The sequence below is a fragment of the Monopterus albus genome, unplaced genomic scaffold, assembly GCF_001952655.1.
Source record: "Monopterus albus unplaced genomic scaffold, M_albus_1.0 scaffold403.1, whole genome shotgun sequence".
Lineage (NCBI taxonomy): Eukaryota > Metazoa > Chordata > Actinopteri > Synbranchiformes > Synbranchidae > Monopterus > Monopterus albus.
In genome coordinates this window covers 305,528-318,522 of record NW_018128283.1, presented here as the reverse complement: position 1 = coordinate 318,522, position 12,995 = coordinate 305,528, and the positions used below count along the sequence as shown (strand labels likewise).

The 12,995-nt window shown below is 43.2% G+C and overlaps 3 protein-coding genes across 4 annotated transcripts in view; 1 reads left to right on the top strand and 2 right to left on the bottom strand.

Moving 5' to 3' along the window:
• Positions 1 to 1,326: 1,326 nt before the first annotated feature.
• On the bottom strand, positions 1,327 to 7,162 carry LOC109951720 (uncharacterized). Of its 2 annotated transcripts, none has more exons than XM_020586377.1 (8): positions 6,806 to 7,162; positions 5,343 to 5,464; positions 4,485 to 4,623; positions 3,694 to 3,815; positions 3,175 to 3,285; positions 2,641 to 2,747; positions 2,461 to 2,551; positions 1,327 to 1,650 (listed from the first exon to the last, which is right to left on the bottom strand). In XM_020586377.1, exons 1-8 carry the CDS (start codon positions 6,900 to 6,902, stop codon positions 1,534 to 1,536), a joined length of 906 nt encoding a protein of 301 aa, XP_020442033.1. In that variant the 5' UTR covers positions 6,903 to 7,162; the 3' UTR covers positions 1,327 to 1,533. The 2 variants fall into 2 exon arrangements, with proteins under 2 accessions (XP_020442033.1, XP_020442034.1); XM_020586378.1 differs by having other exon boundaries at positions 1,328 to 1,647.
• Positions 7,163 to 8,491: 1,329 nt separating this feature from the next.
• Positions 8,492 to 9,930, top strand: LOC109951727 (E3 ubiquitin-protein ligase TRIM39-like). The gene is given in 2 exon segments (XM_020586384.1): positions 8,492 to 8,963; positions 8,966 to 9,930. Coding segments are annotated over 2 exon segments (1,437 nt in total).
• Positions 9,931 to 10,114: 184 nt separating this feature from the next.
• Positions 10,115 to 12,995, bottom strand: part of heatr5a (HEAT repeat containing 5a) — a 33,764-nt gene continuing 30,883 nt past the window's right edge. Inside the window, exon 40 of the mRNA XM_020586383.1 lies at positions 10,115 to 12,883. Within this exon, the coding sequence (XP_020442039.1) occupies positions 12,724 to 12,883 (160 nt within the window). The 3' untranslated portion in view covers positions 10,115 to 12,723. The remainder of the gene's footprint in view (positions 12,884 to 12,995) is intronic.

The following is a 12,995-nucleotide window of genomic DNA, read 5'->3' as shown; positions in this document are numbered from 1 at the left end:
AAAGGGAGAAGACATTTTTAGAAAAGGACGTTCCTGCAAAGTGAGCAGCGTTTTGGAAAGTCAGTGCATTTCTGAGATCAAGGATACGTTTGGAAAAAGGTCCGTTTTTGGAAAGTTTTGGGACAACATTTTGTAAAGTGAGGACATCCGGGAAAGTTCTGAATGTCTAACCATTCAGAATGACTGAAAACACCTGTGTGGGTGTGTAGGGTCTTTAAGCACGTTTGTCTTTTAGTTAAATTATACGAAACTGTACATCTGTTGTATTTTTGAGAGGACCTACTTACCTCTTTGAAAGGAAAACACAAGAGCCCAACAGGGTACCCGACGACAGTCCAGCAGAGGGTCGTCTTCTAGTTGTTTGAGGGCTTTGAGTAAAGGTTTGACTTCTGGTTGTTTGAGGGCTTTGAGTAAAGGTTTGTCTTCTGGTTGTTTGAGGGCTTTGAGTAAAGGTTTGTCTTCTAGTTGTTTGAGGGCTTTGAGTAAAGATTTGTCTTCTAGTTGTTTGAGGGCTTTGAGTAAAGGTTTGTCTTCTAGTTGTTTGAGGGCTTTGAGTAAAGATTTGTCTTCTAGTTGTTTGAGGGCTTTGAGTAAAGGTTTGTCTTCTAGTTGAGGGCTTTGAGTAAAGATTTGTCTTCTAGTTGTTTGAGGGCTTTGATTAAAGGTTTGTCTTCTGGTTGTTTGAGGGCTTTGAGTAAAGGTTTGTCTTCTAGTTGTTTGAGGGCTTTGAGTAAAGGTTTGTCTTCTAGTTGTTTGAGGGCTTTGAGTAAAGGTTTGTGTTCTGGACCTACAACACACTGTAAAGGTTTTAGTGTCCATGTTGCTTTTCAGACCTGTCCAGGATGGCCCTGGGATTGGCTCCAGCCCCCCGTGGCCCTCGTTAGGATGATAACTGAAAACTGTTATAATCATAAACCTAAAATTAAACATTAAACATATTTCAAATCTCCTAAAAATCAGATTCAGGCTAATTTTTAGCAAAGAGTTGTGAAGTTAATACCTCTGTTTTCAAATAGCACCTCTTTAAATGTTGGTTTGTCTTTAAATGAAGAGTTTCAGATGAAAACCAACAGCACACTGACACAATAATGACAAGGGTGTTAAAATACGTGCCGTTTTGTGTTTTCACATAAAGACCAGTGCAATCCGTCTCACCGATAATAGCTTATTTCACTGAATAAAATTAATAATAAGAAGAAAAATGGGTCCTTGTTGTGGTCTGATGATGTTTCCATGGGGGTATGCTTATCTCTGGGCAATAAAAATGTCCAATAAATAAAATAAAATTCAAATAACTAAGGAAAGAAAACTTTATTGAATCTTAGTTGAGAAATGATTACAAAAAGAGTGATTCATATGCACCATTTTTCTCTTAGTGTCCAGAATAAGGTTTGTCCTAAATGGAAGTGAAAATGAAGATTTTTTTTCATTTATAAAGTCAAACCAGTACAAACTAGTTTGTCCCAGGTGGTACCAATGGAGACCAGTTTCAAGCAGTCCAGTTAAGTCCAGTCCAGATGACTCTAGATGGCTTCACATGACCTGATACAGGTGGATCTGTCTGAGGGCGTCAGGGTCTGCCTCTCTGCCCAGGTAAATGTCGCAGTTCACAGGAAGTTCCTCTACCCAGCCGGGCTGCAGTGCCACCTGCTGGACACAATCAGGAAACACTGAGGACAGCTGGGGAACGGGTTAGTTCATTGTCTTGGTGGTTAGTTAGCTTTCTAACAATGACACCAGTTTTACTTTGTCCGGCAGACAATAATGAATTCACAGTATTTCTGGGTTGTGGCAGCTGTTTTGTTGCTGCCTTTTGTTTCATTGTCACTTGGACTGTAGATGAATTTTAGCACATAAATAGGTTTCCTGTGCACGTTAGCTAACATTAATGACAGACACACATCCTGTGGTTGTTTTGTGCCTGTGTTGTCTCTTTATTTATTGTTCTACATGCTTGTATATCTGATGCTGCACAACAATAGTTCAAAGTTCAAAGTGTTTATTTGTCATATGCACAGTTAGGAAACGTGTTTCCCTGTGCAATGAAATTCTTACTTTGCCGTCCACATGAATGTCACAAAATACAAATGAAATATAAAGTAGATAAAGAAGTAACACAAAATCTAAGGCACTTTAAGCAGCAACATAGTAAGAAATATACAAGAATATAATAAGAGAATGTATGCTGCATGGGAGCAGCATGTGCAGCAGAGTCATTGTGCAAACTGAGAATGTAAACAGTACATCACATATTTCCTGGTAATAAACTAAATAAAACGTTAACATAAATGTCAAAACAGAAAATAACTTGGTTCATCATAGTTTTTATTTTCAAAAGGTCATTTTGTAAATTGTTTTAGTCTCATTTCCACTGTCAGACACTTTAGTGATTGTTAATGAAAGAGCACAGACAGTGGGTCTATGAGTACAGGTGTGTGTAGAGAGGTGTGTCAGTTCTACCTGCAGAGCGCTCAGACTCTCCTGCAGACTGGGAACAGTCACCAGCAGAGACCCTCTCTTCCTCAGGTTCTGCATGATGAACCTCCATGCTCTGACACACACAACAACCATCAGTGCCATGTCTGTTCCTGTGTCCTTCTGTGTATTTTGTGCATATTTCAGTATTTTGTGTGTGGTCACCTGACTTGCTCGCTGGGCTCCATGAAGTACTCAAACACGTTGTTCATGACCAGGATGTCGGTGCTGTGCAGCAGAGCGTCCTGCGTGCAGACGTCTGCATGGAGAACCTGCAGGAGACCAGAGTCTACTCATCAGAACCTGCTTCTACTCTGTGTACACAGTTTGGAGTCATGTTTGTACTTTACCCTGATCACTTTAAACACTGTGACTTTCACTGTAGGCACTGTGTGAAAAAATGGATTTGTTCGAGCGTAACAGGAAAGTCATGAAGTCACCAGTGTGACTTGAAGTTTGTAAACCAATCCGTAATGAAGTGTGAGTTTACTACTAATAATTAATATTACAAGCTTTACTTACACAGCACTTTTTGAACTAAATGACAAGGTGGCCTGGTACATAAACGAGCATGCAGCTGTGTCGAGGATGTTCATCTGTTAATTAACCACATTTACAAAGAAAACAGCAACAATAAACCTGTGAATCAGCTGTTACATTTCCTGCGGCCTTGAACACAGCGTCTAGTGCTGGGCTCACCTGAACTCTGTCCTTCAGTCTGTATCTGTCCAGGACGTCGTTCTGCAGTCGGACAAACTCCTCGTTCAGCTCCAGGCCGATCAGCTGAGAGGCGGAGCTGTACACGTAGCCCTGGACACACACAGACACAACAGGGTTTTTATTGGCAGATCATTTTCAGTAGGTTTGAAAGCTGTTCTTACAATATGCACACTTGTGAGATACTGTAGTTTTGTATTACTACAGATTTGTATTCTTTATTCCTCCATCCTTACAGAGGCCATGAAGGGTCACGGGTTTTAGGTTGGCCTGGTGTTCCAGAGCAGCAGTTATTGTGTTGGTGCAGCGGCAGTCTACTGCAAAATACGCACCAGACACGGGCCAGCCTTCCTCTCTGGATTAAAGTGTCACACTTCATACAGCAGGAGACACTTTCACTTACGTCACAGGTGTTTTAGTTTATGTGCAAACTGAAAATGTGCATTAAAGCAGGTGAATGAACCTGCAGTATCTGCTGCGTGTGTGTGTGAGACCTCAGACCCCATAAAGCACAGCTCCCAGTCTGGATCCGACGTCCACCAATGTCCGACCACTCAGGTCTGGGAGAACATTCTGGAAAAGAAACTGAAGCTCTGACGCTGAGAACGAGTGAGAGATGAAGTCTGCAGGAGGAGAAGAAGAAAACGGTGACAATGTGGATTTGTGCACATAACGTGTCGACTTCACTGCACTCGCAGACTTGACGGGGCATTCTCAGGGCGTACGAATGTCCAGATCCACAAGAAAGCTCAGGTAGATGTCTGCCTGGTGCAGACCTGTCACATGATGAGGTGCTGAGGATTACGTGTTTCAGGATGATGTGCAGTGGTGAACGGGCCACTGGTCCCACTGGGACACACCCCGGTTCACCGCATCTGTGGACCATCAAACCTATGTCAAGATTTTACCGGCCCTGTCGGCCTGTCATTTGTGCACGAGAGCTGCTGTGTGCGTGTTCAGGTCACTGGCCAACCACAACCCAGTTAGATAGTGAGTGTTAACATGACGTCAGCCGACCAGTGCTACCAGCTTAGCCATTTTCTCTCGGAGTCTCTGATGTGTTCTCGTGTGGCTGTGGACTGACTGTTTCGTCGACCAATCAGCAGCCAGACAGAAGCGTGAATGAGCTTCGTATTCAGGCAGGTTTTCACTACTTTCCACTGACAATAGCTGGCAACACTGAGGCCTATGAGACATGCAGCAATGACATAATGGACAAATATATATGTAGCTGGAACCCCACCACACCCCCTGGCTATCAATTACGTGTTTCAGTGATGACGTGTTCCTACCCAGAGGGGCGGTCCTGGAGGACCCACAGTTGAGGCAGTAGGTGCGGCTCATGACTCCCTCCTCGCACAGAGCGTCCACCTGCTCGTCATCGTACAGGAAGCCATCCACGTGAACCGTCGGCCGAGACCGCTGCTGCATCTGTACAGGCACCAGCAGCTTCACCTTCATCATTATCCTACAAGCGGAGTCGCTGAGAGCGGATCTCAGTTAGGCCTGAGAGTCTGGTGGAGCAGCAGGTTTACAGAGAACCTCTGACTCCGTAAGTCAGTAACACCGATATTTAGTAATAACATAAAAATATTATTCATAAAGAATATTTCAGACAGGAGCCTCACTGAGAAAAACTAAAAGAAGATCAACATAAACCAGCACAATGGAGCGACACTTGTTAGCAGTAAGCTACAGTACGATAACGTTACTGTTAGTTTTAATACTATGGGACATTTCTTCACAGGGGGCTTATTGTTGTTATAAACTTAAGAAGTATTCAGATGCTGTACTTTGAATAAAAGCAGAAATACAACCAAATTTTTAAAAACTTCATTATAACTAGTGTTGTGTTTATAAAGCCTTAATGTGAAAAGTAAACAGTAACTGCCGCCGTCAGATACATTTAATGTAGTAAAAGTTCATTTCCCTCTGAAATGTAGTGCAGCAAAAAACACAGTGCGATACAAGTACCGCAGACTGTACTTGGTTAATTTTGACCACTGTGACTTTATTCAGTCTTTATGTAATATGCTCTTATTAAGCCTTGTTCGTCTTTTATCCAGAACCTTACCCTAGCACGGTTTTCTCTTCCAGTAACAGTCCACTATAGTTCTTGTTACCAGTACTGTGTAGCATTAATGGAGTACCTTGTGGAGGGCGGCAGTCTCAGAGGGAAGCATGGCGTCCAGAGGCAGACGCGCTCTCAGGTCGTCTGCAATGCTCCGCAGCATCACCCTCCTGTTGTCTGCCAGCAGGTGGTCCAGCTCATCTGCAGCAGACAGACACACAGCCTTCTGGGTAATGTAGTCACAGTCACTCACTCTGACCAGGACCAGAACCACACCTTTATACTGAGAGGAGAGCAGGTAAAGGTTTTCCTCTGTCTGGTGAATGAAATACTCCTTTGCCTCATTTAAGATGAAGTACTCACATACTTTATTACATGTAAAAGACTTGAATTTAAAATACTACTTAAGTAAAATTATGTAAGTATAATCAGGAAAATGTGTCAAAAGTAAAAGCACCCCACACAAAAGTATAAAGTAGTGTGAAAAGAAAACTTAAATAAAGTCCAAGTACCTCTAATGTGTACTCAAGTACAGCACTTGAGTAAATGTACATTTCACCACTGGACGGATGTGTACACCCAGCTGACAGAAGAACAAATACATAATGAATGAATAGTGGTGGAAAGCAACTCAGTACACTTACTCAAGTACTTTCTGAGTTCTGAGTTATTTGTATTTCACCTGAGTACTTCCACATCCTGCTCCTTCATCCTGTGACTCCATGTCAGAGACAAACCGTGTACTTTTTACTACACTACATGTACCTGATACCTTCAGGTCCAGAACCAGATGAATCAAACCAAACCCAGTAGAACCATCAGACTCTATTGATCCCAGTAGGAAATCCACCAGCTACCCAGCAGGATGGAAAGTACTTCCCAGTATCAGTATATAAGGTAGTTACCATCAGCTCCACCTTTACCAGCTGCAGCATTAAAGTGATGGACACAGTAATTAGTCACTATGATCCAGATCCAGTTATACTGCTGAAACTGAACACTTCCCTCCACTAAGACCAGTTGCTGTTATTTATTCTCCCACCTGAGCTGCTGGTTTGGTCCACAACCGTTTGATTATTTGAAGACTGAAATTGTTGCTGATACGTATATTTGGATGCTGATACTTTTGTATTTTCACATAAATAATATTTTAATGCAGGACTTCTACTTTTTACAGAACATACACTGTGATATTACTACTTTTACTGAAGTAAATCTGAGTACTTCTTCCACCATAGAGATAGGCCTATACACAGTACGTGAGCTAAACACATACATCTAGAGATGCAGGGGACTAGAGAAGTGATCCAGCCACACTGAAGTAGATAGTTATCTACTTCCACGTTGTGAATATTTATTAACAGTATAATTATTTAATTGCATTTAATGAAGCTGTGATGAGGGAACAGGCTCGAGTTTCTGGATTCAGCCGATGATAACGACTTGGTAAATGATGTAATGATGCCGGACTGCAGCTGCAGACGTCGTCTCATGTCCAGGACTAGGACTCAGACCATGTGCAGCAGCAGGCGAAGTGTTTACCTGAGTTTCTGATCCAGTCCAGCAGCTTCGGGAGCTCGGACGGACTCACGCTGCTCAGCAGCTGCTTCAGCTCTGATTTTGCTTCAGAGAAATTCATGGTGAGCCACAGAACCCAGCAGGTGTCTGTAGCGAACCAGTTTGTTACTGGTTTTCTCTTCAGGCTGCAGCTACACGGAACCTACCTACTGTTTAAGGTGGATCCTGAAATCTGCAGTTTATTTAGCCAACATTAAATATCCGATTTCAAAATTAATCCATCTGTCACTGTGATGTCACGTTTTAAATGTGACGTAAACACCGGCATAAGTGACAAAAGACATGAAGATTACAAGAAAACACTGTTGTTTCCCTCAGACGTTCAGACGACCTTAGGAGACGTAGTTTTTTCCAGCGAAACTTTATTGACATAAATAACAATGACAACTTGTTGTAAACTTTCATTCTAATTTGCGTTTTGTAGAAAACTTGGGTTTTTATTCTTCTGTTGTTTAATTGCGGTCTTTCAGAAACAGTCGAAAAAATAATTAAGCATTGACAGAGTCCAGACAACAGAAAAGGGAAATGTGACTGAAGGAATTCTTTTTGGTGGACCATGTTTATGCCGAATCAAAGAGAGATCTCTCTGGTTCAGAAACGTTTTCAGCTTTAATATTTATATTTGCTTTTATCGTAAATAAAAAAAGTGTTATCATAATTTAACACAGATCTGCACGGAGTTTAGTGTTAGCTGCAGTGCTAGCGATCAGCTAGCTGTGGCACCGAAGCTGACGCCGAACTCCGCTGAGAAACTTCCGTAAATAAAAAATACAGCTGATTTACTCAACAAAATTTAATAACGAATGTCAACATAAACTTTTTCTGAAAAAGTAGGGGCTGCTCTTGTTTTCGGCAAACACACAGTCCATCAACTAGAAATAATTATATATTCATCATCAGAGGTCAAAACTAAGTTCATCTACTCAAGTACTGTACTTGTACTCGATATTTTTTGTACTTCACTACAATTAAGAAATACTTTTTATTCCAACTGCATTTATTTGATAACTTTGGTTACTCTGCAAATTCAAAGTAATAATACAAACTATCATCAGTAAATCAGTCAGGTCTATTATATCAGCACAAACAGGTAAATGGCCACTGAGGGGCTGAACAGACTCTGCCTGAGTCTCTACGTTCACACACAGCTAAAGGCTGACGTGCCACAAACATCCTGCTGCACACTACCAGGAAACTGTCCCAGCAGTGAATCAGTACTTTGGAATGAAACTCAGCCTGTCACAGATGAAGAACCAGAATTTAGCAGAAGAGAGGTGACAAAGCTCCGCCCCTCACCTGTCTCATCTGAGACAAAGCAGGAAACAGTCTGTTCTTCTTTGTCACTGCAGAGACACAGACTGAGATGATCAGATTGACCTTCAGATCAAACTAACTACTTCCTCCGAGTCCAGCTACAGGACAGACAAGTGGAAAACTCCACTGCTGCTTCAACCTGCTGACACTCCACACACTGAAGGCGTGGGAATACTGGAGTAGAGCCACTTCAGCCTGCTGCTGAATCCACACACTGAAGTAGAGTTTTACAAAAACAGAGTCTTGGAGTGAAAGTAACTTTAAGGGAACAGGTTGAGACTGAGCTCCTGTCTGATCTGTCTGCCTGCTGTGACTTCAGCTGCACTCAGAGACTAAATGGCTTCCAGACCAGAGGAGACTCTCTGCAGTCTGCTCTCTGAGAACCTCAGCCTCTTCTGTCTGGACCATCAGCAGCCAGTGTGTCTCGTCTGCAGAGACTCAGAAATACACAGTGAGCACAGGTTCAGACCCATCGATAAAGCTGCACGAAAACGCAAGAAGGACCTCAAGGAAACTCTGGAGCCTTTAAAGGAGAAGTTAAAGGTTTTTGAAAGAGTTAAAGTAAAGTTCGATCAAGCAGCAGGACACATTCAGGTCCAGGCCCGACACACAGAGAGGCAGATTAAGGAGCAGTTTCAGAAGCTTCACCAGTTTCTAAAAGAGGAAGAGGAAGCCAGGATGGCTGCACTGAGGGAGGAAGAGAAGCAGAAGAGTCAGATGATGAAGGAGAAGACGGAGGCTCTGAGCAGAGAGATAGCAGCTCTGTCAGACACAGTCAGAGCCACAGAGGAGCAGCTGAGAGCTGAAGACGTTTCCTGCTCAGCTACAAGGCTGCAGTGGAAAGAGTCCAGCGGCGCCCCCTGCTGGAGGATCCACAGCTGCCCTCAGGAGCTCTGATAGACCAGGCCAAACACCTGGGCAACCTGGCCTTCAACATCTGGAACAGCATGAAGGACAAGGTCTCCTACACTCCTGTGGTCCTGGATCCAAACTCTGCTGGTCCAGGACTCATCCTGTCTGAAGATCTGACCAGTGTGAGTCGAGGAGAAGAGCAGCAGCTTCCTGACAATCCAGAGAGGTTTAAAGATTATTACTGCTCTGTCCTGGGCTCTGAGGGCTTTGACTCAGGGACTCACAGCTGGGATGTCGAGGTTGGAGACAGTACAGGCTGGTTACTGGGTGTGTTACAGTCTGTGCAGAGGAACGATGGCATATGGTCTGGATTCTGGGGAATGGGGTTTTTTGAGGGTAAATACAAAACATGGTCACCAACAGCAGCTCCACCAACTGTTCTCCCAGTGCAGAAGAAGCCCAAAAGTATCAGAGTGAACCTGGACTGGAGCAGAGGAACGCTGTCGTTCTCTGATCCTGACACTAACACACACATACACACCTTCACACACACTTTCACTCAGAGGATGCTTCCATTCATTGCCAAATCCCCCAGTGAAGGTAACGGCAGCAAAGCTCTGTGTCACGGTGGAATAGAACAGTCAAAGTTGATTATTTTCACTCCTATATCTGGGGCCAGGTCAGGTTGCAGCAGGTTCAGCGGGGCCATCCGGATGTCCCTCTCCCTAGAGCTGTTCTCCAGCTCCCCCCGAGACCCTGAGCCGTTTCCAGGTTGGATGAGATATATAATCCTTTCAACATGTTCTGGGTCTACCCCAGGCCGTCTTCCAGTTGGACATACCCAGAAGACCTCCAGAGCAAGGTGCCCAGGGGGCAACTCACCTCAAAAGTTCATTTTTACTGTGCACCATTGGATGTACTAATAACTGGTTGGCTTCAACTGCTGGTTGGACAAAAGTTGTCAACTGCTAGGTAGCTGGTGGATTTCCCACCATGTTTAGCAATGTACAGAGACAGAAGGCTGAGACGTCTTCTGGAGCGAGGAAAGCTCCTTCTGTGACTTTAGGGCTTTTAAGTAAACAAACATGGCAAAGACAAAGTAGAAGCTGAAGAAAAAAAAACACTTTATTCAGTTACTGTTAGAAAAGAACTGGTTAACCAGTTCACACCTGTACAGATCACAGAGCAGACGCCCAGGTGAGCACACATACACACTCACACAGCAGGTGTGTGTGTCCAGCAGAGAGGCGCTCACCTGGATTAAACTGTTAGTGCAGGTAAATCTTTAGTGTTGGTTTATGACGGAGATATCCAAAAAAGTCATGTTAGAAATGATTCTACTCGGGCCACTGACATTTAGACAATACAAGTCTTTTCTAACCAATCAAACCAACTTCTTTAGACCCACAGGTTCCACTGCAGACGACGGACTAAACATGATCTGGTGGATTTTATGACGCTGTAGTGTTATTAATCTAAGTATTAAGTACTGATGACTAAAGCTGAAAACTAACTTGTCCCTTAAAGGCTACCATAGCAGAGCCTCCAGGTTGATTTCCTGTGATTTGCCAGATAAGACTAAACGCAACAAATCAAAAAAATTAAATCAAATCCTTTTAACATTATTCAAAGGTCAAAGAAAGATGTCACTGTTCCACAAGATGGCCATTGACCTATGATCTTCATTTACTGTTAAAAAAAAGAAGAGAGAAGCTTATTTCACATCAGTGATCAGAGTCACTATAACAGCACACTGACACCGAGTGTTTCTGTAAGTCCAGGTCGTCCTAAACCTCACCTCCGTTCTCGTTTCATTGACTGGACTCCATGTTTGCTAACACCTGACTCCAGATGACGTTCAGTGACGTCAGAAGTCTGGTGCTGCCATGACTTTGTCCACCATCACTGTTTGTTTAATGGCTGTGTTCAATAAAGACATGAAAGATCAGGACAGTTTGTGTTTTATCAGCTTAGAAATATTGTGTTTGTTGATATTTGTGACTTTGGTGAAGATCAGGTCAGATTTCATGACCAGTTCATGCAGAAAATCAGGAAAATGCCATGACTATTTCTTGTGACTTTGTATGAAAACTGGTGATAAACTATTCTTAAGACTGAATGTTTTCATCTCAAAATGCTACAAATTCAGGTTTTTTTGTATAAAAACTTCAACTGTGAAATCCAACATTGGCTTTGTGATTGAAATGGACTGTGCCTTCCACAGACTAACAGAAATACTTCAGGATCATCAGCCGGTTAGTTTCAGCTTATCTGACGTGAAAAAAAGTTCATTCCAGCTGTGGACGAGTTCAAAGTGATAAAGTTCAGCTTGCTGCAAATAAAAGTCCTAGAAGTTGTTAGTGATCGGAGACACTGAGGCAGGTGGTTACCTCTTCACACACAGACGCAGCACCTCCACACTAAACAGGAAGATATACTTAACTAATGAAGACCCACACTGAGGTTTTAGCCCATTACCTTTTTGTACCAAGCACAAACTGTGTTGTAATGATTCACGTGATTTAGCAGAAGGCTCATTTCCACAGCACCAACTCCATCGGTCGTGCCACCACTCGGCTCACGACATTTCAAATATTTCTGCAGGAAGTGTTATGAAGTTTTACTGGTGACTGAAAAAATAAAGATCAAAATAGAAGCAACTGAATGAATCAGTGCATGTGAACAATGTTAGTGTTTCCACACGACTGTGTTGTACTGGGGAGTTACTACTGTGGAACTGGAGACTATAGTGAATTTAACAAGACAACATGTAAACACACAGCTGGTGTTGGTCTGTATCAACATTCAGACAGGAGGCAGGACTCCCACTAAATCATTATCAGGTTTACTTATGAAACAGTCCATCAGAATAAGGCCTTTCTCTAGTAGAGCCCTGTTTCAGACAGAGGCCTTGGCCACAGCCCGAAAGTCTTTTTCCACATCCTAAATGAGATTTAGACCGAGTTGTTGCTGTTGGCTTCAGTTCATGTCTGTGAAAACCCTCCTGCAGTGACTGACATGTCACCCATCACTGTCGGTGTTCTATCCGTCTCTCAGGCGTCAGAGCTACAGTATCACAGCTTGTAGAGCATCTGACAGCAGGACTGTACACGTTCTCCTTTGGACACTCAGACTTGAGGAGAATCAGCACCCATACACACTGAATGTTTATGAGTTTTGCTGTTGAAAAAGTAAATGTTAGTGCTGTAAAGAAGAATAACAAAGCTCTTCTGAGCCAACTCTCATTATGAAGAGCAGTTTCAAACAAAGAGTTGTTAACACTCTCGAGGATTGTTAGTGTTCTACCAATCACTGGGTTATTTTTCTGTAGCAGGTTCCAGACTCTGCCGCTGGATTTTGTAGAAATGAACTGTAACCAACCAACTTCTCCCTGGAAGGAATCAGTCGCTCTGAACACTGGTGGGTGATTTAAACAAGTGAATGATGGGTAATAACATTACCGATGCCTGTGATGAGTGATTCTACAGATGCTTTGTGCGTCTCTTTGGTGCTGATGGAAGAGACGCCACCATGCTGGAGGATTCGTAACAACATCATGTTCCTGATCTGGTCTTTGTGAAAGGACACTTGATAATGTGGCATTTTCTCTGTCTGCCATCACTCAGACAACAGCAGTGCCATTTGTCCCAGGGGACAGTGAAGGCAGCACAGGGTGTAGCTAGGGTAGGCTCCAGAGATCACCTGTACTCTGTCATCTACAGGAAGTTGGTTTTGAGAGTGATGCTGGGGGAGGACTTGGCACTTCTGTGAGGGGAGGGGCTAGCGCCGCTAGCTTTAGCATTCAGACTCTCCTGGTTTCCTTTGACGGCAGCTTCCAGACGAGACTTCAGGTGAGGAGATGACGCGATGAGAGATCTGAGGGAGGGGTGATAAATAAAATCACCACCTGAAACAGTTTATAGGAAAGCCGCAGCAGCCACAGGACAGTGAAGTGTTTGTCAACATTCAGCATTTGTTCTAATGTCTC